Source organism: Sturnus vulgaris, unplaced genomic scaffold (assembly GCF_052056855.1).
Source record: "Sturnus vulgaris isolate bStuVul1 unplaced genomic scaffold, bStuVul1.hap1 Scaffold_155, whole genome shotgun sequence".
In the NCBI taxonomy this organism is placed as follows: Eukaryota; Metazoa; Chordata; class Aves; order Passeriformes; family Sturnidae; genus Sturnus; species Sturnus vulgaris.
Window position 1 is genome coordinate 995859 of NW_028276072.1, and position 25242 is coordinate 1021100.

The 25242-nt window shown below is 48.2% G+C and overlaps 1 protein-coding gene across 1 annotated transcript in view; it reads right to left on the reverse strand.

The window, feature by feature from the left end:
• The window catches only part of LOC148219314 (Fc receptor-like protein 4), a 93231-nt gene that overhangs the window by 40953 nt on the left and 27036 nt on the right, over nucleotides 1-25242 (reverse strand). The window contains exon 4 of the mRNA XM_088157722.1: nucleotides 24794-24871. Within this exon, the coding sequence (XP_088013848.1) occupies nucleotides 24794-24871 (78 nt within the window). The remainder of the gene's footprint in view (nucleotides 1-24793; nucleotides 24872-25242) is intronic.

The window sequence follows — 25242 nt, forward strand, 5'->3', positions numbered from 1 at the left end:
TGACTTTTATGCTTAACCATTGAGACAACAAAATGGGACCTTTTTTGCAGCAATTCAACTAATAGAGAACCAAGACCAACTACTCCTCGCCATATTAGCTTTTGTACAGGCTAAAGAACAAACAATCCATAATATTATAGACCAGTGTATTATAAATGACAATTGCTGTGGAGAAGAAATCTATGTGCCAAGTCATAGATTTGTTTCAGCAGCTGATTGGCATGGGAGTGTATCTATTGGTGGCAACGAATATTTAACTACCAACCCCGATTTCATAGCAGAAATAGACCAGTAAAAAGAACTGTTTAATTGAAGCAGTGTGAAAACAAATTTTGTTGCAGTTGGCATATCTCCAGAGCTTTAGTGGATTAGGAAAATAGCTGATCAATCTAGGGAAAGAGATAGGGCAGTGCTGCAGAACTACAAAGAATTGATGCCATCTTTGGAAAAGAAAAAGCTAAAATGGCTTATATGAGCTTTATGAGGCCAAGGATGCCAAAAAGAGACAAATCCCAGGATAAAAGCTTTGCTACCAAGAAGACTGACATCTCGGCCCTTGGTTGCAATCCAAGGGGCCTTGAGACAGGTAGAAAGTTAAAATTCCTGAGCATTCTTTTCATTGTGCTTACTATAATACCCCTGGCAACTGGCCAAAGCCATAAGACTGCATGGAGCAGAAAAGAACAAGCCATGAAGGAACAAATTACAGGACAACAAGCAGCACAAAAGCCAGCAGTAAAGAAACAAACCATTCCTGATCCCTGTGACAAATGCAATCATTCCATGTGGGTCAAGGATAAGATGGAATCAGTTTTTGTGGCACAGCTACATGTTAGTGCTGCCTGTTACGATCGTAGCAGCTTCTTAGAAATTTGTGTGAAAAGGCCAAAATTGTATTGGGTAAGAGGAAATTTGGGATTCAATGGGTGAACTCCTTATCCTAACAATGATCAACTTTGTTCTAGATATGAAAATTTCTTGTGTTTTGAAAAAAGATTAGAATAGAAAAGAGACAAAGAAAAAAAATTAGTTGGAAAACAAAAAGAAACAATAAAGGATAGGAAAAAGATCAGAGGGAAAGAGTTAGAGGAGCTGGATGAGCTGTATAAGCAATTAAAACAGCTCTATGGCAACTGGGATTTGCCAACTTCAAACAAAAATCTGTTTGTAGATCTGATGCAAGAAATTGCCACAGAATTGGGATTATCTAAATGTTTTGTTTCTGGAGGACTTAGAATGGCTGAAAGATGGCCATGGAGAGATGAGAGTTTAGCTCCAGAACAATTTTTAAAATGGAATCATACTCAAATTTCTAAGACATTAAAGCAGCCTGAGGGTTGGGTTCTGAGTCATCAAGTAATTGGGACAGTTTGTATAACTCGGGAAGGGAGAAAATACACTGAAGTGGTGGGATATACTCCTTGCCTATCTACTTTAGTAGTAAATTCAGACAATAACACAAAGACCTGGCGACCCAAGAGTCCTACTGGATATTGGGGAATAATGAAAGAAATGGATTGTGAGTGGAATAATCAAATTTATTTGTGCTGGCATAGCAGTCCTGGAGCTAATCCCTACCAATCTATAAAAGACTTAAAATCTTATTGGGAACAACCAGAAAACACAGAAAAGAGATGAAAGGGAGGCCTCTGATGGAATATATTGGATTTGTGGGCATACAGTGAACTACCCCGACAGTGGGAAGGAACTTGTACCTTAGGAGTTCTATGACCCTCCTTCTTTGTCATACCAAGGTCTAAGGGCAATATACTAGGAACACCACTTTATGAAACCTTAGAAAGAAAGGAGAGTTAAACCTCGACTTTCCAATGGCAGGAGGAAACCAAAAATGGAAAGATCAAGAATGGCCTGCAGAAAGAACTATAGCACATTATGAACCTGCTACTTGAGCTCAGGATGGGTCTTGGGGATATAGAACTCCAATTTACCTATTAAATTGACTGATAAGGCTCCAGGCAGTAGTGGAAGTCATCTCAAACCATAGGGTAGATGCTTTGAAGTTGTTGGCCAAACAGCATTCACAAATGTGAGTATTTGTATATCAAAAGAGAATTGCCCTAGACTATCTGCTGGCAGAAGAAGGAGGAGTTTGTGGGAGGTTTAATGAATCTGAGTGCTGTGTGGAAATAGATGATCACGGGGAGACCATCACAAAACTTGCTGATGAAATTAAAAGAGTGGCACATGTACCAGTTCAAAAATGGAATTCTATCCTGAAAGCTGATTGGTGGGATAATCTTTTTGGGGGTGTGTGGTGGAAAAAATTGGGATTCATGCTATTATGTTCTGGTTTAGGACTACTGTTTCTGCCTTGCATGATACCTTGTCTAATTAGAGTAATCCACTCAGTAATTCAAGGAATGCAACTTACAGCCATGCCCATGGATCTGAAATCAACAGCAAAAAGGAAACTGAATTTCTTGATGGTACTAAAAGCACAATCCACTCACACTCGAGGGAGAGAGATCGAAAAAATGGTGACAAATGCAAAGAGAATACCCTGGCATGAGAAATGTTAATAAAATTTGAGAAGGAGTGTGAAAAGCTGAATGCAGCATGAGAAATGTTAGAAAAATTGGAGGCTAGTATGACAGAACATAGAGAATACCAAGCAACAACTTTTTAGAGCACGAATCAATATGATCAAAAAGAGAAATGGGGAAATTGTGATAAATGTGATTTGTGCTAACTAAATTGTAACTATATTATCAAAATTGTACTTAGATCAATAGAAGACAATTGTTACAGAGTGAGGAGGGAGATGGGTGAGACAGGGCAAAGGACATCTTCCAGATGTTGGGAGTTGAAGAAGGATGTTGGAAGGGAATAGTAGAAGGACGTAGGTCTGATAAGCAGCATCTAGAAATAAAAGTCTCGACCTTGAAATTGGCCAAATTGTGATGATTCCAGGCATGGAACTTAATTTTATAGTGGGAACTTATGCTTAGTTATATAACCCAAGCTTAGTGCACCTGTGCTACCTGCAAGGTTACACAGCAGACACTGATGAAGATGATGAGCCTTCATTGGAAATAAGACCCTCAAAAGGATGAGAGACCCCGAACCATTAGCAGAGCATGCGCCAAACAACATAGTGAGGTAGATTTTTAGGAATAGAAACTAGGAGGAGTTTTCTAGAAAATTCTGTAGCCTACAGTATATAAGTGGGATTGTTAGCCTGGATGCTTTGGTACGAGAGGAACGGGAGCCACTCCCCGTATCCCCAGTTGGTTTTGCTTATGCTTTATATGAACCTCAATTATACTAAAATACTTTCTCTTAAATATGACATATCCTGAAATATATGTATTCTATACTTTGATTGTATTCATCTCAAATACTTTGATTGTATAAATTTATAAAAATTAATATAAAAAATTTGCTGCTAAATTTAATCTTGTTGTTTGATAAATTGGATAAATAGAATAACATTCATAACCCTTCCTTCCTTCCTTCCTTCCTTCCTTCCTTCCTTCCTTCCTTCCTTCCTTCCTTCCTTCCTTCCTTCCTTCCTTCCTTCCTTCCTTCCTTCCTTCCTTCCTTCCTTCCTTCCTTCCTTCCTTCTGTCAGGAAAATTAATCCACAAACACCAGAGGTTTATGTCCAAAAAGGAGACAGAGGAGTCCTTTTTGCTTTATTCGAATAAAGGGAGAGGCCATGGGACATTCCCCTGGGATCTCTCAAATTTTCGGAGGACGCAGCCTCCTTTTTATCCTATTTTCCCGGCCGCATTTCCCTCTCTCTTTCCCCATTGGCTGAGGTACTTGAGAGGCACAGACTTCCCGGAACGCCTGATACCTGAAATTCCCCTCTAATGTATAACCCTCCCTTTTAATTTTTAATTCTTATAGAATTCATAGTTTTCCTCCCGTTGCTTCTTTCATCTTTCGATATCCAATTTCATTTATCAGCAGCCCTACAGTTTGTTTGTAAAGGCAAATATCTCTTTCCATTCATCAATCAGTGGAATCCATCCCATTGTTTCTTTTATCTCTCAGTGCTAGCCTTATCTACAGGCTAATCCACAACTCATTTGTAAAGACAAATTCAACATTCCTCTCAATCCCTCCTCTTTTATTTTTAATAATTGTCTTTACAAACTTTAGCTATCATTTACTTAATTTTTTGTTCCTGAGTCTTTTTTTTTTTTTTTTTTTTTTTTTTTTTTTTTTTTTTTTGGTTTTGTAATTATTTGGAGTGACATCAATTTCTACCCTTTTGTAACCATTTCTGGATTAGTAGGCGTGGCTATTACCTGCATCCCTTTGATCACATGTTGAATAAGTTGTACTAAGCAAGGGATCGTGCATGGTAAAAAGATTAGAGTTGCTACAGCACATAAGAGGGAAAAAGTAATTGTTTAACCTATAGTCCACCAGGTAGCCAAGAAAACATGTCCCATTCCCATAAAGGTTTTTGCTACTTTTTCTCCTAAGGTCAAAACAATTATTTTCCCATTTTTGGCTCCAACCTAACTGATAATATAAAGGTAACATTATTAAGAGAAACATTCTGATTGTGTAATCTAATTTCCTAATTTAATTTTTACTTTCACGTTGTCTTTCACACCACTTGTGGCGAGTGAAGGCACAGAAACAGCTTAACATAAAGAAAACAATGACAGCAAGGGTTGGCCCCCAGTGACTGGAGATCTGAGAGGAGGGATGCCCACACAAACTATTTCAGCAGGCACTCTGTGGGTGGGCACACGAGGCTTCCCCCGATGTCGACGCACTGGCTGCTGCTCCAGTCCACTCCTGCCGAGTGTCAGTCGCGGCTTCCCGTCCTTCTCCTCCAGCTGAGATGTCCAAATCTCTGGGGCTGCAGAGACCTTGGCCCGAGTGTGATGGGTCCACCCGTGTTCAGCTGTCTTGACGGCTGTTTCTGTGGTCAGCAACACCTGGAAAGGTCCACGCCACTTCGCCACCAGTGGTGCTTCTTCCCACTCCTTAACTAGGACCCAGTCTCCCGGTTGGATGTTGTGAACAGCAAAGTTCAAAGGTAGGGTCTGTGCCAGCTGAGCTTCCTGTCGAAGAGATTTCACAGGAGACAGTATCCGAGTCACATATTGTTTCAAATACACATCACTTATCTCTATCCCCCCACTCGGCTGAGAATTACAAGGGTAAGGAATTCCAAACATCAATTCAAAGGGAGATAATTGAATATCTCCCCTGGGTCTGGCTCTTATCCTTGCTAAAGCCAGGGGCAGGAGCCGTACCCATGGCATTTTAGTTTCTATCACCAGCTTCAGGAGATGTTTCTTTATTTCTCCATTCATCCTCTCAACCTGGCCCGAACTCTGTGGGTGCCAGGGGGTATGGAGGTTCCACCGTATTCCTAAAGCAGTCATAACTCCTTGAAGAATTTTTCCTGTAAAATGAGTTTCCCTATCTGAATCTATCGTTTCCACCATCCCATATCTTGGAATTTTTTGTTCCAAAAATATTTTAACAACTGATCCTGTAGTTGCTGACACAGTTGGAAATGCTTCTGGCCACCCGGTTAATTGACATACTATTACCAGAAGATATTTAAATCTTGCCACTCGAGGCATTTCAGTAAAATCCACCTGGCATCTCTGGAAGGGACGTACTGCCCAACGCCTCCCTCCCCTGGCCAGTTTGTTTGTAACTTTGTTGTTGGTTTTAGCACAAGTCAAACAGCCTTCAGTGGCTCGCTTTGCCAGACTAAAGAGACTAACAGCAGCGTTCATTTTGAGGAAGGCTTCTGCCAGTCCTCGGGAGCCCCAATGACTCCCTTCATGAAGCTGTTTTAACAATTGTAAGGCTAGAGCTTTTGGTATCCACTGCTTACCATCCCTTGTAAACCAATTATTTTCTCTTTCTTCTGCCCCACTCTTTTTAATTATTTCAAGTTCTTCTGGTGGAAAAGAGAGTTTTTCTGGCAGCGGTGCAGTTACTGGGAGCATAGGCAGGATCTTAGAGACTTCTGGCAACAATGCAGCTTTGAGAGCTTCTTCATCAGCTAGTCGGTTTCCTATTGCCTCCTCCGACCATCCTGCCTGATGCCCCTTAATGTGGATTATCGCCACCTTTTTTTTTGGTAAATTTACTGCCTCCAATAGGCAAGAGATTAAGTTCTCGTGAGCTAATGTCGTTCCTTTGCAGCTTAATAAACCTCTTTCTTCTCATAGTTTTCCAAATGCATGTATTACCCATATGCATATTTAGAATCAGTAAAGATATTTACTGTCTTGTCCTGGTATAATTCACAGGCTCTCACAAGCGCGTACAGCTCTGCTGTCTGAGCTGATCAGGTGTGTGGTAACCTCCCCCCTTCCTTTAATTGCTTCCCATTCACGATAGAGTATCCTGTAAATCGTTTCCCTTCTACCACCTTGGAGGACCCATCAATGAACACATTCTCTCCCTCAGGCCAGGGAATATCCCGAAGATCTTCCCTAACCCGTGTCTGGAGGTCTATAACCTGGATACAATCATGGATTTCTTCTGCCCCCCCTTTTCTCCAGGGCCATTTAAATAAGAGGCTGGATTAAAAATTTCCCCACCTTTAAATTTTAAATCCTCCTGTTCCATTAAACAAGATTCATACTGTAATAATCGAGCACTCGTCATCCACTTAGAGGCTCTCTCAGTTAGCAAAGCTTTAATCTGATGTGGGACTTTAACAATGAGATACCCTCCCCTTGTCAGCTTTCGGGCCTCAGCCACCATCAGAGCTGTGGCTGCACAGCTCTGCAGACAATGGGGCCAGCCTCTGGCCACCGGGTCCAACAATTCAGAAAAATAGGCAACAGGCCCCCGCGTTCCTCCATGCTCCCGCACCAAAACTCCTCCAGCATGACCCTGCTCGACATCCACACATAGCCGAAATTCCCCCTCTGCATCTGGAAGAGCCAAGACCGGGGCCCCAACCAATTTGTCTTCCAATTTCCCAAAGCTCTTCTCTCCCTCTGGTGTCCACACCACGACACCAGGACTGCCCCGAGCCAAAAAGCCACATAAAGGTCTGGCCACCACAGAAAAACCCTCGATCCACGCTTCACAGCACCCCACCAACCCCAAAAACCGCTGCAACTCCTTTTCAGTCTGGGGCAACGGCACCTGCAAAATCCCTTTTTTGCAAGAAAACCAAGCAGCTTTACAGTAGCCTCTTCAACCACCCCTTCCTGCTCCCCCGACAAGAGCAAATCATCTACACACTGCAACAACCCGACTCCCAAGGGTGGAGTAAACTCTCTTAATATTTTCTGCAAAGCTTGCCCAAACAGAACCGGCGACTCTGTATATCCCTGAGGGAACACCGTCCATGGCAATTGCTGTTCCATCATTTTCGCTCCTTTCTCTTGTTCCCACTCAAAAGCAAAACACCGCCCACCATCTTCTGTGATTGGACACCCCCAGAAAGCATCCTTCAAATCCAGTACAGAATAATACTGATGTGAAGAAGGGATTTGATTTAGGATTGTGTATGGATCTGGAACTGTGGGATGCCTTGGTTTGACAATCTCATTTATTATTCTTAAATCCTGCACCATTCTGTAGGTTTCATCTGGTTTCTTAACCGGCAGGATAGGAGTGTTATAGGGAGACATACACGGCTCTAAAAGACCTGCTTTTAGCAGGGACTCAATAACAGGCTGTAACCCCTTCTTTCCCTCCCTTGAAAGAGGGTATTGCTTTTTAGACACCACTTGTCCTGGTTGCTTCAAAGTAATTTGGAGAGGCTCTATGTCCAGTTTCCCATATTTCCCTGGAGCTGCCCATACTTCTGGATTTATTTTAGCATAAGCCTTTTCAGACATTTTACACAAAGATATTACAGTTTCGGACTCCGTGTCACTTCTTACAATGCTAATTTGCATTCCCATTCTAGCCATTAAATCTCTTCCCAGTAAATTACAATCACAATTAGGAACAAACAAGAATTCATGCAGTTCAAATCTGTCCCCCACATCTATTAACAGCGGTTGAATAAAATGCACTCGCTCATCCTTCCCGCTTACTCCTTGAATAACCAAGGATCTTTTTGACAATTTCCCCCCCTTAGGTATAAAATTTAAGTTGGACCGAGAGGCCCCCGTGTCTACCAGAAAACACACCTCCTCTCGATCCGGACCCACCTTAAAAGTTATCAAGGGCTCTTGAGTGGTGGGTCTTTGGTATAATAGGAGCCCCTGACACCCCTAACAATCCATTTCTATTATTCTCTGGACTTCCTCCTCCTGAGGGTCCAGTTGTTTCTGCAGACACTCGTTTTTCCAATGCCCTTCTGCCCTGCAGACAGCACACTGGTTCTTCCCCAGCCGCTGTTTGGGTCGTCTGTCCCCTGCCGAGGAGGGAATCCCTCTGCCACTTCCTTGTGACCGACCCCGTCCCCTCTGTCCCTGGGGACCCCTTGGACCCTGCGGTTTATTCCTCTGGGGCTGCAAAAACTCTGCCATCATCTTTGCTTTAGCTTCTGCCTTTTCCTCATCCCTTTTTACACATATCTGCTGCGGTTTTCTAACCAATTCCTTTAGAGGCTTATTTTGCCACTTTTTATCTTTTTGTACCCCTTTCCTTATATCAGGCCAGGCCTTAGTAACAAATTGTACTTTAAGCAATGTGTTGAAGGCTGGCCCTTCAGGATCCATCCCCCCGTGCTTCCTCAAGGCATCCCTAATCCTCTCCAACCAATGAGGGCTTTCCTGTTTCTCCTGTTCTAACGACATAGCCTTAGCTATGTTGTTAGTTCTGGGAGCCGCTGACTTGATTGCCCTAATCAAATAAGCACGGCAATCACGGTGAGCCAGACTGGCCTGGTTATTTGGGTCCTACTGGGGGTCTGCCTGGGGGATGGCATCATCCACCGTAGGTGCATTGGGTCCAGCCCCCCCTGCTGCTGTTGGGTGTTCATCCTCCCACAGCTGCCGAGCTTTCTGCAAAATCATTCGTTTCTCTGATGACCCAAACAAAATTCCCAAAAGAAAATCCCAATCCTTCCATGTATAATCCGCATTTCCCAAATATTCCTCTATCTTTTCCCCCACCCCTATGGGATCATTCAAATATGGGGGTAATTCTTTTTTCAACCCTCTTATATCCTGGGTAGTGAGTGGTACAATTACAAACCCAAATCCTCCCCCTTGACCCCCCAAAGGAACTTGACGGAGTGGCATCTGGTGTACCCCTGTCTCTTGGGGGGCTTCTGATGCCCTAAACTGAGTTCCTCTTCTAGTTCTGGGGGGTGATACAACATGCTGCTCCCCTCCCCCTACACCATTATCCTTCTCAGGTGGGGCTGTAGGAATAACATTTTCCTGATCCCCTTGCTCTGAAAGTTGAGGATACAGACGACCTGCAGCTGGCAACTGGAGGACAAGACGGGGGAAGGTGCTGAAAAACATTCTAATCCTCACCACTTTCCTTTAAATACCTTCACAAAATTCGACACAAATGAATTTTATCTGTTCCATAAGTAGCCATATAAGTCCCCTTGCCAACTTATACTCTGGCCACACAAAATAACAATATTTTACCATAATTTCCATAGTTACTTCTGGGTGAATATACAATCTTTCCCAAGACCTCAGCATTCACCCCAAGGGACTCTCCGGGGGTATTATGGGATCGTCATCCCATTTGCCGGGGCCCCTTCGCTCTGGATGCCCCGTTTTACCTGTGCTACCCTCCATGGGTGCCCTCTCAGGTTTACCTGTGCTACCCTCCATGGGTGCCCTCCCAGGTTTGCTCCCCGAAGATCCCATTTTACTCACCGGTGAGATTTTCAGTGGTCCTTCCCTGCGGACTCTTCACGGACCCCCCTGGTCCGCCACTCGTCTGTCTCCTGGACAGTCTCGGGAACCCAATCAATCGCCCGGTGCCGGCCGGCACCAAGGGGAGCTGATCACCCAAACTGGGTGAGGCGCGCCTTCAGCTCCGCTCGCCGCCCGCCGCCCCGGACGGTGGAAAGATCCCGGACGAGCCCCCAAATTGTCAGGAAAATTAATCCACAAACACCAGAGGTTTATGTCCAAAAAGGAGACAGAGGAGTCCTTTTTGCTTTATTCGAATAAAGGGAGAGGCCATGGGACATTCCCCTGGGATCTCTCAAATTTTCGGAGGATGCAGCCTCCTTTTTATCCTATTTTCCCGGCCGCATTTCCCTCTCTCTTTCCCCATTGGCTGAGGTACTTGAGAGGCACAGACTTCCCGGAACGCCTGATACCTGAAATTCCCCTCTAATGTATAACCCTCCCTTTTAATTTTTAATTCTTATAGAATTCATAGTTTTCCTCCCGTTGCTTCTTTCATCTTTCGATATCCAATTTCATTTATCAGCAGCCCTACAGTTTGTTTGTAAAGGCAAATATCTCTTTCCATTCATCAATCAGTGGAATCCATCCCATTGTTTCTTTTATCTCTCAGTGCTAGCCTTATCTACAGGCTAATCCACAACTCATTTGTAAAGACAAATTCAACATTCCTCTCACTTCCTTCCTTCCTTCCTTCCTTCCTTCCTTCCTTCCTTCCTTCCTTCCTTCCTTCCTTCCTTCCTTCCTTCCTTCCTTCCTTCCTTCCTTCCTTCCTTCCTTCCTTCCTTCCTTCCTTCCTTCCTTCCTTCCTTCCTTCCTTCCTTCCTTCCTTCCTTCCTTCCTTCCTTCCTTCCTTCCTTCCTTCCTTCCTTCCTTCCTTCCTTCCTTCCTTCCTTCCCTTCTTCCCTTCTTCCCTCCTTACCCTTTCCAACCTTCCACCCTTCCACCCTTCCTTCCACCCTTCCACCCTTCCTTCTTTCATCCTCCATCACTGACCAGGATCCCCAAAAAATGCTCCCAGCTGCAAGGCTGGCACAGCTCCAGGAGCCTTTGGACACCTCTCCCCGGGATGCACAGCCTCCCCTTGTTGGGCTGTCTGTGCAGGGCAGGGCCCTGGACTCCATGATCCCACCGGGTCCCTCCCAGCTCAGCCCCTCCCGCAATTCTCACCCTTTGGCTCAGCCTTTGTGTCCTTGAGAGGAGCTGGCAGAGCTGTTGGGGCCGGGCCAGGAGCAGGGCACCCCAACATTCCCCTCTCTGGGACACAGCAGCTGTGGCAGCCCCAGCGTTCCCCTGTCTGTGACACCACAGCCCTGGCAGCCCCAACCTTCCATCCCTGGAGACGCTCCATGGCAGCTTCCAGTCAACGCAAGGCACCGGCCACGGAGCACCCCCAGCCTGGCCTGATGGGGATTCCTCTGCACACAGCTCGGGCAAGGCCCCCCTGGACACCTTCACTGTGCCACACACAAGTGTCACACACAGCTACAGAGCTCTGCCCACAGCTGCCACGAGGAGCTGAGTAAAAAATAAAACAAAAATCCAACAAATAATTCCCCAAAACTAAATGAAGCCAATAAAACAAACAAATCCAATAAGAAGATCAACAACAACAAAATCAAAAACCAATAGAAAAGGAGAACACTCCTCTAATAGACCCATTCCATCCTTCATTCGGTACCCTTCCATGCACACAGAGGCTGAGACTGCAAAAAAAAGAAGATTCCTTGAGGACATTTGCAGGAAAAGCAGGTTTAGGACAGGCTCTCAGTTCCGACTGTTCTCAGCAGATTGAAAACGGCCCCTTTGGCACCTGCAGGGCCCTTGCCAATGGCAAGTGCCACACCCTCAGCCCGTGGGGGAGAAAAGGGCTCTGAATTGCCCACCCTGGCATGTAAACCCTGTTCCCAGGCTGCTTCACACACAGGATTGTTCTGTATGAATCCAGAAAGCTGAGGGTCTGCTCTGGATCCTCCATGTCCTAAAGCTGCCAGAGAGAAGAAATTGAGGGTCGGCTCCAGTGGCACAATCCCTGCTGGCCCAGGGCACAGTGCCAGGAAGGTCTCTGCGTGCCCAGCCTTTGCTCCAGCCAAGAAAAGCTCCCGGCACAGGCTCACCTTTCGTGCTCAGCCAGAACCCCCGAGTGCCCCAGCAGCAGGAAACTGACGGCTCTGGGCGGCACCGATGCTGGCAAACGCCAGACCTGGGCACTGCCAGCGTCAACAATCTGCTGGATCTGCAGTGCTGGCACCCACAAATCACCAGATCTGAGCAGTGCTGGTGCTGGAACCGGGGAATTGCCGAGTTTTGGCTTTCTGTGCATGCAAATTGCTGGACTTGGGATGTGCTGGTGTTCGGATGGATAATGATTTGGCAGGAAAATCTCACAGGTGTGTATATGTGATAAATGCGATTCGTGCTAACTAAATTGTACTCCTATCAATAGAAAATAATTGTTACAAAGCCAAAAACAAGTAAATGAGTGAGACAAAGCAGATGGAATCTCCAGATGTTGGAAGGGAATCGTAGAATAGTGTAGGTCTGACAAGCAGGATCTAGAAATAAAAATTTCAAACTTGGAATGGGCCAAAATGGGATGAGTCCAGGCATGGGATTCAATTAGAGTCTTATTATGGAAAACATCTGCTCAGTTACACAGGGTACATGAGCTACCTGCAGGTCACACCTCAGTCATTGATGAAGACAATGAGCCTTCATCAGAAATAAGACCCTCAAAAGGATGAGAGACCCCCTAACCCATTAGTAGAGCATGCACCGTACACATAGTGATGTAGATTTTAGGAATAGAAACTAGGAGGAGTTTTCTAGAAACTTCTGTATTAATATGTATGAGCATAGAGTATATAAGTGGGATTTTGGCCTTGATTATTCGGTACGTGAGGAAGGGCGAGCCCCTCCCCGTAGCCATGGCTGGTTTTGCTTATGCTTTATACAAACCTCAATTATACTAAATTACTAACTGCCAAATTTTGTATATATTCAAATATACCTATCCAATATATTTTGATTGTATTCATTTATATACGATTGTTGCTATTAAAAAAATTGTTGCAAAATTTAACCTTGTTGTCTGATATTGTACAAACAGAGCATCATTCATGATAGATAGAAGCATTTCCAGAGTGATCTTGATGCTGAATGTCTCCTTAGGAGCTCTGGGCACAGAGAAGAATGAGCCCCTTGCTGGCTGGCCCTGTTTGGACAACCTGCTCCTCACCCCCATCATAATTGTGTCATGATATCGCCCACCTTTGACTGACAACCCAAAATAGAAAAAAAAAAAATTCTCTTTAAATTAAAAATGTTCTTAAATATTAAAATGTAATTATATTTTTCTTATTTATAATAGTACTATTCTATATTTTTATAAATTATATTTATAATAAAACTCTATACATTATTACCAACCAAAAAAATTACTGGCCAATGGTTCTAAGTAACACAATTTCCTTCATTAATTAAATAAATTCTCCTGGTTATTTATTTCTCCCTCTTTATGATAATTTGTAATATTTGATAATTTGTATTATTTCTAGTCAGTTGGTCACCTTTATTACCATCATTTTCTCAGACAGGGTCCAGGGGGGCACTTCGGGTCCAGGGAGACATTTCTGGGGCACATTCGCAGCAATTTTTGGTCTGGGGAAAGAATTTAGATGGAAGTTGAGGACGGGAGGACACTTGGAAGCGTCAAGTGAGCATTAACAGAGAACTTAGAGATCCTGAGGGAAAGTCTGGGCTTCGGCTGTTACCTGGCTGTTTCAGGGAGGCCCTTGGCGCTCAGGGAGGGGAATGTGGGGCCATTCGGGGTCCGGACGGGCACTCGGGGGCTCTAACGGGGCTCTCCGGGGCGCGGGGGGTGATGGGAGTTGTAGGCGCGGGTATAATAAGGTTTAATGGAGCCGTGGAGCATCACGGGAGTTGTAGGCGCAGCTGCAGTGTCTCTCAGTGGGGCGCAGGGCATGATGGGAGATGAAGTCATGGTTAGAATGGCGTTTTACCGGAACCACAGAGCATTGTGGGAGCTGTGGTCCCGGAAGTGGTTCTTACTGGGAGTTTGGGGTTCTGGGAAGGCACGTGGGGAACACATTTGCCTTGAGTGGCGGCTTCAGATCCTCAGGGGGGAACATATACGGGTTGGGAGAACTTGGGGGAGCCTGGGGAGCTCTAACCAGGCTCTTTAGGGCGCGGGTCAGGACAGGAGTTTTCGACTCGGGATTGGGTTACGAGGTGCTCTGAGCTCGCGGGGCATGGCAGGAGATGAATTCCCAGAAATAGCTGTAAGGGGCATCTATGGGGTTGGGAGCATTCAGGGGATCTGGGGACATTTTTGGGGAGTCTCGAATGGGCCCTGAGGGGGCAATTAGGGATCCTCCAGGGTCCGAGGGCACGTATGGGACAGATGGGGAGTGGATACCGGGGGTTCTGTGGAGCGTGGGGCATGATGGGCGTTGTAGTCCTGGTTCCAATGGGGCTCTATGGGGCCGCGGGGCATGATGGGAGTTAGAGGCAGAAAGGAAAGATGGCGCCGACTGCAGGTACCGCCCCCAAAGCACCGATCCCCGGAGCTGAACCTCCTTGGTGGGGCCTTGGGCTGGCACACACCTGAGGAGTGTGTCTGTTTGCAGTGGGGAAAAATGTGAGTTTTAGATTGCTTCAAAACCAAAAAAAAAAAAAGAAAAAAACCCTCTTTGCTTGAGTGCAGCCAGTTCTCCAAACAAAGCAGGTCCCAGGTGAGTGAGGACAGACAGGATGGGGTTGGGGAATGTGCAGCAACGTTGTCCACACTGGGTCAGACCTCAAGGCACAGCTTCTGTGAGCAGGCCAGACCTCCTGAGGAGAGACACTGCATCAATATCAACCACAAAATGCTGCAATCACATCTGCTCTAAAGAGAAGAGTAATAAAATGTGCTCTTTAAAATAGCAATGGATATTTCTAAGAAGCTCTTTAAAATATTTCTCCATAACTGGAGTAGGAAACCTTCCTAATGAGCTGATTTAGACCAGAGGGAAATCAAGGCAGAGCCATGGTTTGTTAGGAAACCTCTCAAGAGTTCAGTCAGAATTGAACTCCAAAGTTTCCTAAACTTTTAATGGTTCCCACTGAGGGACACAACAGAGAAAGTGTTCCCAGGTTCCAGTTAGACCAGACAACTGGAGAGAGTGATGAAAAGTGTGGACAAAGAGAAGCCAAGTCTTGGTGTTCTGGGGTACAGCAGGGTCTGGGCCACCAAGAGCTGTGAGGAGACACCTTGTCCTGAGCCACTGGGGCCTCCTGGCACAGCCCCAGCAAGGCTGGCCACTGTCACCCCTTGTCCTGCCCTCAGTATCCCCCCACATCCCAGTGGCCTCAGGGATCTGCTGGGACGAGTCCCTGGGGAGCCTTGGTCAGGAATGGCCCTGGGGGCTCCTTCATGCTCCCAGGGACTGCAGGTTTTTCAGAGGACTTTGGGTTTTGCTTTGCTTTGGAGTCTCTGAGAGCTTTGTGCAATCATGACCTCCAATTATCTGCTTTAATTGGTTCCTTGAGAGCCTTTGTCAGCAAGAACACTCAGTGGGGCTCATTAATGCTTCAAGTCACTCAGTTTTTTTAAGGTACTCTGAGTTTCCCTTTTGACACCAACTCTTTTAGTAGTTTATGCAATCATGGCCCCAATTACCTATTTTTATGAGTCCCTTGAGAGCTTTGTATTGACACTCAGTGAGGCTCATCAATCTTTTGAGATACTCAAGGTTGCAAAGGTTCTTTGGATTTTCCTTTCTTCTCTGACTCTCTGAGTAGTTTTTGGACAATCACAGCCTCCCATTCTCTCCTCCAAGGAGTCCATGAGGAGCCTGTGTTGGGGATGGACCTCAGTGGGACCCATTAATGCTTTGAGACACTTTGGGTTTTTCTTCTGACTTGGACTCCTGGAAAGGTTTGTGTAATCTCCTCTCCAGCCCTGAGGTTCAAGAGCTCAGCACCAAATGCACCACAGGGCTGACTGGGATCAAGCAAGTCCTGACAAACCATGGCTGTGCCTTGATTTCCCTCTGCCCTGGTCAAGTTCATTCTATTGCATTTATAGAGAAATAATTCAAAGAGATTCTTAGAAATACACATTCCTATTTTAAAGAGTGTGTTTTATTTCTATTCTCTTTATGGAAGCATTTTGTGGTTGATATTCATCCAGGGTCTCTCCTCAGGAGGGCTGGCCTGCTCACAGAAGCTGTGCCTTGAGGACTGACCCAGTGTGGACAACGTTGCTGCACATTCCCCAACCCCATCCTGTCTGTCCTCACTCACCTGGGACCTGCTTTGCTTGGAGAACTGGCTGCAATCAGGCCAACAAGAGCTTTTCCTTTTGCTATTTTTGAAGCAATCTAAAACGCCAAACTTTCCCCATTGAAAACAGTCACACTCCTCAGGTGTGTGCCAAGCTTAAGGTGCCACCCAGGATGTTCCCCTTCATCCAAGGCAGAACCCTGCAAGGAATGTTTGAGTCCTTTGGCCTCCTTGGTTCCCTGAGGCCTTGCAGTGTCACAAAGGTCCCTTGGTTCCATCAGGTTCTGTACTGTCACAATGGAGATTTGGGTCCATGGGGCCCCACAGTGTCACAATGCTCTTTTTGGTTCCATGAGGCCTTGGTTTGTCACAATGGACTTTTGGTTCCATGAGGTTCTGTACTCAACAATGGTCTCTGGAGTTCCAAAGTGTCACAGCAGACCCTTGGTTCCATGAGGTTCCTGCAGCAGGACTTCCCCTATGGCCCAGTAGAGCTCATCTCTTCTGTCCATCAGCTGGGCCATCACTCAGGGCATCTTCCCCCTCTCAGGAATTGCTGAGATAACCCAGGCCCGACATCTGTCCTGTCCTGAGTTCTCTCTGGTGCCAGGGAGGTGGAATTCCCAGCTGACCATGAACATCTGGCCTTGAGAGCAGACTGAAGGGAGATGAGCCTTGAATTTCTGAGTGACACACACTTCACTTTACAAACTAGAAAAGCTACACAGAACTTTCACCAAGCAGAAATCTTCTGCATAGTCCCTGCAAACAGGTAGGGCTTCTCCCCCACGTCTGGATGCAACTTTGTGGTTCCTTTTCTGGAAGCTGAGTGAAAGGGCTCCATGTGTACTCCCTCATCAGTTTGGTGGTAAGTTACATTGACTCCTGATCTCTGCTATTTCTTCACAAGCTGTAATATAGGAAACTTCATTGTGCACTGTGTTTGTATCTACCTGGACTTCTTTTGTTTATCCTGTGCAGTAAGTAATCCGTTTAAAGTCTCTTGATGAATTTTGAGTCGTTCCAGTAAATAATTTATTTTATACTATATCTAAGCAGGCATTCTAAGGAACTTGAGAGCAAGAGCAATTTGGAATTCAGGTCTCCTGAAAAAGAGCTACTGCCAGAAACGTGAGCATAAGGCAGGACTTGTCTAAGCTTCCACTCCATTCAAAACATATTTCAATTAAAAATAAAAAGAGAGAAGCACTTCTTTCCTATTTATTTTTTTTTCTGTTTATAGATTGGTATCAGCAATCTCCAGTTGATATTGATCCCAAGCACCTCCTAAAGCAGTATGAATAGAAATGAAAATCAAGACTCTTTATGGCTGACAATCAATCACACTCTGTCCCTACCCCCCCCCCACCATTTCCCCCATCCAAGCCCTGGCACTCAGAGCAGCCTTGTGCAAATCTGAGCACCCTCCCCTCCAGGCTGCGCCTGCAGCTTTCAGCTCCTTGGCACCAACTCCCACCTGCTTTCCTTGGAGAAGGAGCTGCCTGAGACACAGAGGGATGTTAATTTATTGTCAGCAAACAAAACCAAAGGCAGGCACAGCTCCATAAAAAACCACAAGTCCAGCCCAAGGAGTGCTGGGCAATGGAGCCACATCCAGGGGTGTCCCCAGGGCTCAGGATTCGGGCCAGGGCAGTGAAATCTCTTTATTGCTGATGTGGACGAGGGCATGGAGGGCACCCTCAGTCAGTGTCCAGGTGAGGCCAAGCTGGGTGGGAGTGTGGCTGTGCTGCAGGGCAGGAAGCTCTGCAGAGGGATCTGGACAGGCTGGAGCCATGGGCCCAGGACAATTGGATGAGGTTCACCAAGGCCAAGGGCTGGGACCTGCCCTGGGCTCACAGCCACCCCAAATCCCTGCCTGTGCCCTGCCCCTGATCCCCACAGCCTGTCCTGTTTCCTTCATCCCTGATTGCCAGGGACTTTCTGGGAAAAGGCAGCTCTGCTGTGGCTATGGAGGGAGGTGCAAGTGCCAGCACTGCAGTGGGAACCACAACTCATCAGGTTTGTGTCCTTTGGGGATCAGGAACTGGTGAGACTCAGAGGAGAGAAAGGTTTCTCTTCTCTGCCAAAAACCAAAAGTTGAACAGGATACAATTTAATAACCATCACAGCTCTTCCCTCAGCTCTGTGCAATGTCCCAGCAGTATCTTATGAGTCTACCACCTACAAGGGGTTTGTGTACAAAGCCAATTTTAGACAAAGGTGATTCTACGACAGATATTAATGCTGTTCAAGAGTTGTATCAGATGCTCTGCCTGGAGTGCGGGTTAATCACCTCAAACAGTGCCCTCTTTTCAAAGCTGTCAGTGGTAAATGGAGGAGTCAGGCTCATTTTGATGTTGAGGAAATGCTGAACCCAGCCTGACTCATTTTATTTCCTTCTGTCCTGTCTGATCTCCCCTCATTCCCCTTCCACCTTTTTTGTCTTTTGTCCCCTCCAGCCCCCCCCAGTGCAGAGCCTGGCTCTGTGTTCTCCATCAGCTCCTGGGTGGCTCTGCCAGGCTGGCATGAGGAGCCCCTCAGCCTTCCCTGCTCCGGGCTGGACAAGCCCAGCTCCCTCAGCCTCTCCTCACAGCCAAAGGGCTCCAGCCCCACCTTGGAGGCCCTTCCCTCACCCTGCTCCAGCCCCAGACATCTTTCCTGCCTGGGGAACCCAAACCAGGCACCAGTGACCTGGATAATCCACGTCCTTGATGTCCTGGTCACACAGCCCTGGCCCCTTGTCCCCGTGTCAGGCTCTGGGGTTGATTTGTGGAACATCCTTGGGGGAGGCTGTGGCTCCAGGTGGACCAGGGGGATCCCGGGGGACAGGGGACCCTGCTGGGCATGAACAGCATTGGACTTGTCTGGGGCAACTGTGAGGGGGGGCTGGGGCAGAGTGACCAACCCAGTGACCTCACACAGCCCTGCTGGGATGTCACACAGCCCCTCCTGTGATGTCACAGCCTGCCCTGTGATGTCAGACCTCTGCCCTGTGATGTCACAGTCAGCTCTGTGATGTCACAGAGACAGCCTATGATGTCATAGCTGCTCGATGACCTCACATACCCCACTCTGTGATGTCATAGCCCACTCTGTGACCTCATGTTACCAGATGATAAATTGCCCACCCCAGGTGAGCTAACACAATTCTTCTCTCCAAAACCACTGGCCTCTGGAACCTGCACAATGCCCGTTGTGTGAGAAGGGGAACTGGGAGTTCCCCAGCCTCAGTGTCCTGCCAACTCAGCCAGGCTGAACTGGAACATTGGGGTTAATGACCACCAGGGACCACCAGAGAGACCCCCAGGACAGAAGAACCCATGGGTAAAGGGGAGGGAAAATATGTTCATGATTTTGGGGAAATGATTATCATACGTGTGTTTAGTCCACGACAATCAATGAATATGTTTGCAGAGTACAGAATATAAACAGAAATTTCCTGTGCTCAGCATGCACGGCTTTGGGAGGAGCTGTCCCCCTGTGTATTCAGCCAAATAAAGAATGCTGCTTTTTAATGCTGCGCTGGTGTTAAGGAGTTTTTAATTTGAACCAATTTTTGGTAACACTCTCACTCCCAAGGAAAGCTCTGTCTCCTGCTGTTCACAAACAGAGAAGGGCTGGTGAGAGATGTGGTGGTCAGAGGCTGCCTGGGGTACAGTGACCATGAAATAATCCAGTTTTCAATATTCTGTGAAACAAGGAGAGGCATCAGTAAAACTTCTACACTGGAATTATGGAGGGCATACTTTGGTCTATTCAGGATACAGTTTTGGAGAGTACCAAATCAGGTACTGATATTTCAAGGGGAACAGTCCTTCTGAACAAAGGGGTCCAGGAAGGATGGACACACTTCAAGAAAGTAATTTAGAAGGAGCAGGAGCAGCCTGTTGCAACAACACATCATCAGTAGAGTAAAACTAACCTGTCTCACAACGGTGTAAACCCAGCTCACACTCCCTATCAGTGGGTGAACAATCCAAGGCCTGGTGAATTCTGCTTCACAATGATTGGGAGAGTCGACATGGAAGGATGTTTGCCTAGTGAGAAAAGTGCACAACGGGCAGGGGCGGCCGTGGCAGGCCACGTTTCACCGCCCCCAGGGAACCCATCCATCAAGTGTGGGAGAAGCTGCCACCGACCATGCCACGGGCCAGCGGCTTTTGCCCACCCCGCAGCGATCGGATTCCCTCCGGAAAGGCCGGGGGATGGCAAACAGTGACCAAAAATAAAAAACAAATAAAAAGCACAGGGTGCATCATACAACCCGTGTTAGCCACGGGGGTCACGGGCCAGGGCTGGGGGCGAGGCCCGCGCCTCTCACTCCCCCCAACCCCTCCATCGACATCTCTCGCTCTCCAGCCTCGCCCACGACATTCCCGAGGGCTCTGCCGGGTTCCGGCCACCGCCACCGCCGCCCACCCTGAAAAATTCCGCCCGCTAAGCGGGTCCCCGGCTTAGGGCCGAGGAAGGGGGACGACTTCAACAACACACGGCGGGGACAGGGTGCCGCCACCCCGGCCCGCAAACTTCATCGGGCGACTCCCGTCACCGAGCCCCTCAGGCAAGCGGGCGAGGCCGAGGCGAGGCCACACGCCCCCACTGCACGTCCCCGCGGCCCTTCCGACACGGACACTCCGGCAAACAGGTCGGGAGAGGGAAAGGAGGCGCAGCCACCTCGGCCGAGCGAGCCATGCTCGGGGCTCTCGGGGAAGGGGCCGGGGAAAGCCTCGGCGGCCTCAACACAACCCTGGCCACAGTCCAGCCCCGGCTGCCGGCCACGGCACCTGGCCGAGAGCCGAAAACGCCGCCCCCGGCGAGCGGGCGGGCCCCGGCTTAAGGCCCGGCAGAAAAGGGACGAGGCGCCGCCGCCTCGCCCGCCGCCATCCCCGGAGGAGCGAGCGGGCGCCCGCCCCCCTTCACGAAGCCAGCGGCAGCCGGGCCCGAGCGGGACACGCTCGCGGCTTCTCTCTGTCCCCGCCTCGCCTCGCCTCGGCCGGGGAGCGGCTCTGGCATCACCTCTCGGCTCGCCTGTCCCTGGAAGCTGGGTGGGACGGGAACCCGGACAAAGCCACGCCACTCTTCCCCTCGGGGGCTGCACTTTCCTTGCGCCGGTGACCGCCCGCGTGGCACAGCTGGAGGCAGCCACAAACAGCGAGCCCCTGGTGAACATCGGAGCCCGGTGGGGACAACAGGTCTACCCAGCCCTGCCCAAATTCGCCCGTCCCGCCGGAACGGGGCAGACCTGTCCGATCCAGGACGCCTCCGGCCCCGGAGCCGGGTAGACCTGGCCTCCCGCAGCCACTCCAGGGCCGGGCAGACGAAGTATCCTCGTGTTAGAAATGAGAAACAAAAGTCTTGATATTCAGCAAAATTTAGATTGCTTTATTTGATATAGACAGAGCAAGCAGCGCGCTGGGGAATGTGAGGGGTCACCGCCCACACTACGCTCCACCGAACCTTGGTTTGCAGCTCCTTTTTATAGTATGGTTTTCCTTGTAGTAATCAATAGTTGTTATTTTTTTTGCTGTCATAATTCTGCTAAGTAAGCAGTAGTGGTCAAAGAAACATCCATGGCACCGCTGTCCAGATGGTTTGTCAAGTAACCATCTGGCCTTGGTCGATAAAGAACAGCAGAAGTGGGAAGTCTGGTCTTAGCAGATAGGTTGCAATTGATTGCACAAAGGCAGGAAATCTGATTTTGCAAAATCTTTCAAGCCGTGGAAATCTTGTTTTACAGACTGGTATCAAATACAATTTATTTAGAAAACACAATATTCATAACAGGTGGATTTAAACAGAATGGTTTTAATGATAGATTTCCCTTTATCTAGGTCCATGTTTTTATCTAAGTATTCTGGTTTATATAAACTCCAAAACGTCTGTGATTATTTTATTTTATTTTATTTTATTTTATTTTGTTTTGTTTTGTTTTGTTTTGTTTTATTTTCCTTTTCTTTTCTTCTTTTTTTGAATGAATGCCTCTTCTATTTTCTTGGAACAAAAAACTTTTCAGGAAAAATTGGTTTGGGAATATTTCTGGGTTTGGCTTGGAGGCAAATGTCACACTGTCGGGTTACCTGAACCTGAACCAGGGCATCTATTCCCCAGTGTGTTTTTTGGTGCTCTTTCTTTACTAATGACTATAACAGGTGAGAAGGGATGGCCATTGTCCCTTCTGCAGTAACAGCTCATCTCTTTTGGTTATATGTTCTTTCTTGATTTTTAATTAGTTTTCTATTCTTTTTGGTATATACTGGCTTACTTTCAAGGGAGATTTGTTTATTTGGAATTAAAGCTTCTTTAATCATTATTTCACCTTTTGCTGCATCTTTTGCCTCTTTGTTTGCTAGCTCATTTCTTTTTTCCAATTTTGAGCTCACTTTTTGGTGTGCTTTAATGTGCATAATTGCTATTTGCTCAGGTAGCTAAACTGCTTTTAGTAGCCACAATATTTCTTGCACGTGTTTGTTACTTTTCTTCTGTGAGTTTAACAGTCTTTTCTTTTTCCAGATGGCTCCATGTGCATGTATAACTCTAAATGTGTATCTTGAGTCTCTATAAATATATATGTATTTCTTGTGATCTTTAGGGGGCGAGTTAAAGCAATTATTTCAGCTTTTTGTGCAGAGGTATTTATTGATGTCTCGGTTTGAAAGACAGGTATTTGCTAAGCAAAGGCGAGAACCCCTTTCCTGAGATGCAGAATGCAACCCCCTCCCTTTTAATTATTTCAGTTTTAAATCAGAGGCCTTCAGGCAGGACATGTGGGGATAGGAATAACAGTTCTTTACTGATATCTAACAAGGCAGAAAACAACAACAGCTATAAAAACTGACAACAGAACAGAACAGTCTAGCTCAGCTCCAGTCCCTTTTGGCCACAGGCCGTCTCCCTGCGCTCAGTTCCCGGTGCTGGGGGCAGGGCAGGTCCCGCACAGTTGAAGAGGGCTGGGTGATGGCGGGGGCCCAGGGGTGAGAGGGATGGGGAGGCGACTCCCCCTCACGGTGTCGGTCGTGGTGCTCGGCAGAGGGTCCGGAGGTAGGAGGATGAGGTGGGAGAGGAGCAGAGCGGTGTTTGATAGCAGGGAGCGTGGATCTCAGCGCTGGGATGGCAGGGGAGATGCCAGATCAGAGCCCGGGCCGTCCTCCCACTCCACGAGCCAAGCGAGAGAGCGAGAGCCCCCCCAGACCCCTGTCCCACCTTTCCTTTTCCGGTGTCCCCCTATCCCCCACCCCCTGCGAGAGAAAACTATTGCTACTAAGGTGTAGCCACAAATACTTAGCATAACAATGGGAAAAATTCCACAGAAAGAAAAGGGAACAATTCAACCACAAACACCCCCAGACATCTTTCTTGAGTTCCCCAGCCTCTGGCCTGTGTCTCCTCATCGCTCTCTGTAGACTCTCCATGAGGTCACCCCATCCACGACATTTCCCCATCAAACCCATACCTCCCGTCCCCCCGTTCCCCCACGCCAGGTGCCAGCCCTGTCTGTGTCCCCGCAGTGCCCGTGGCCAATGCCACCATCGCCCCTGGTCCCCCGGCACTCCAGGTGCATGCAGGTGACCCCGTGACCCTGCGCTGCTCAGTGCAGGTGGGCTCAGCCCCTGTCACCTTCACCTGGCTGCACGATGGGCAGGACGTGGCCCGGGGTCCCCTCCTGGATCTTGGGGACGTCGATGTGGGACATTCAGGCACCTACCAGTGCGTGGCCACCAACCAGCTGGGACAGGACGGGCACGGTGTGTTCCGGGCACTCAGCCCAGAGCTGGCCCTGGAGGTGACACCCTGGGGACATGGAGGCACAGGTGGGGTCACTCGGAGTTCCTATGTGGGTCTGCAATCCCTTGATCATAGATGACCCAGGTTCACCCCCTGCTGTGTCCTTGGCAGTGACACAAATGGAACAGGGCACAGGAGGGGAGCTCATGAGGTCACTGGGATTGCAGAACCTCTGGGGTGACCCCGGGGACCCCAGTGTGTCCCTGTCTATTTCCTGCAGAGGCTGCATGGGTGGTTGGGTCCCTCTTGTTCCTGGTGCTGCTCATGGGTATCATTGTGGCCTTTCACTGGTGGATCCACATGGGTGGAATGGAGGGAATTGAGGGTCTGGTGGAGGTTCAGGATTCCCGGAGGTGGATGGGGAATCAAAGTCACCCCTCCATTTTTCCTTTGCAGATGCCAGGAAACACCAGGAAAGGTGAGTGCAGGCTTTGACCATGATTTGTGTTTTCCACAAACCTCCAGGACCTCCCATCCTCTTCCACACATCCCCTTATTCCCACGGAGCCCCCATGGTGGAGGATCCTCAGGTGACCAATGTGGAGCTGCAGGGGCCACATGGGCAACCGTGGGAACCCCGTGACATCTGTGACATTCTACAACAAAAGTTGTGACCCTCGGGGAAGTGGGAGGCACTGGAGTGATGGGAAGGCCCCATAGTGGGGGCAGAGATTGGGCAGCACCCAGGGCCCCTGGGCTGGGGGAAACTGAGCCTGCAGTGACCTCGGCTGGGGCTACTGAGAGCTGTGGGGGGAATTTGGAGGGTCTTGGTTGGACTCCAGTGGAATCCATGGATGGGATTTCAGGAATATTGATGTGGCACTGGGAGATCCTGGAGGGTTTGGGGAACTCCTGGTGGGTCATGCAGGGATGTTGGGGGATCTTTCTGGGGTCCTGGGGGACTTTGAGGGGTGCCCCTACCTGCCAGGCTTCGAGTTTTGTTGCTTAGAGGGTCGGGGGCACGGGGGGCAATGGGGGCACTGTGGTGGTGCAGAAGTTCTGGGGGATTCAGGGGTGATTGGAATGTCCAGGGGCAATCAGGGGTGCAGTGGGAATCGGGGTTTGCAGTGGGAATTTTTGTATCCCATGGGTTGTTGGAGCTGCCAAGGTCCCAGGAAGGGTCAGGGGTCCCGGGGTCCCCATGGTCACTCCCTCCCCTTTTCCTTGCAGCTGCCAGGAAGCCCCAGGACAGGTGAGTGGGAGGGTCTGGCCAGGACTCCCCTTTTCCCCCCTGCCCCAGACTCCACCCAGAACCCCAGTTATCCCCATAGGACCCCCTGGAATAGGGGGCAGTGATAAACTCCCATGTCGTGGGCATTGAGTGGGCAGAGGGAGAGTATGGGGGGGACACGTCACCCACGGGTGTCACC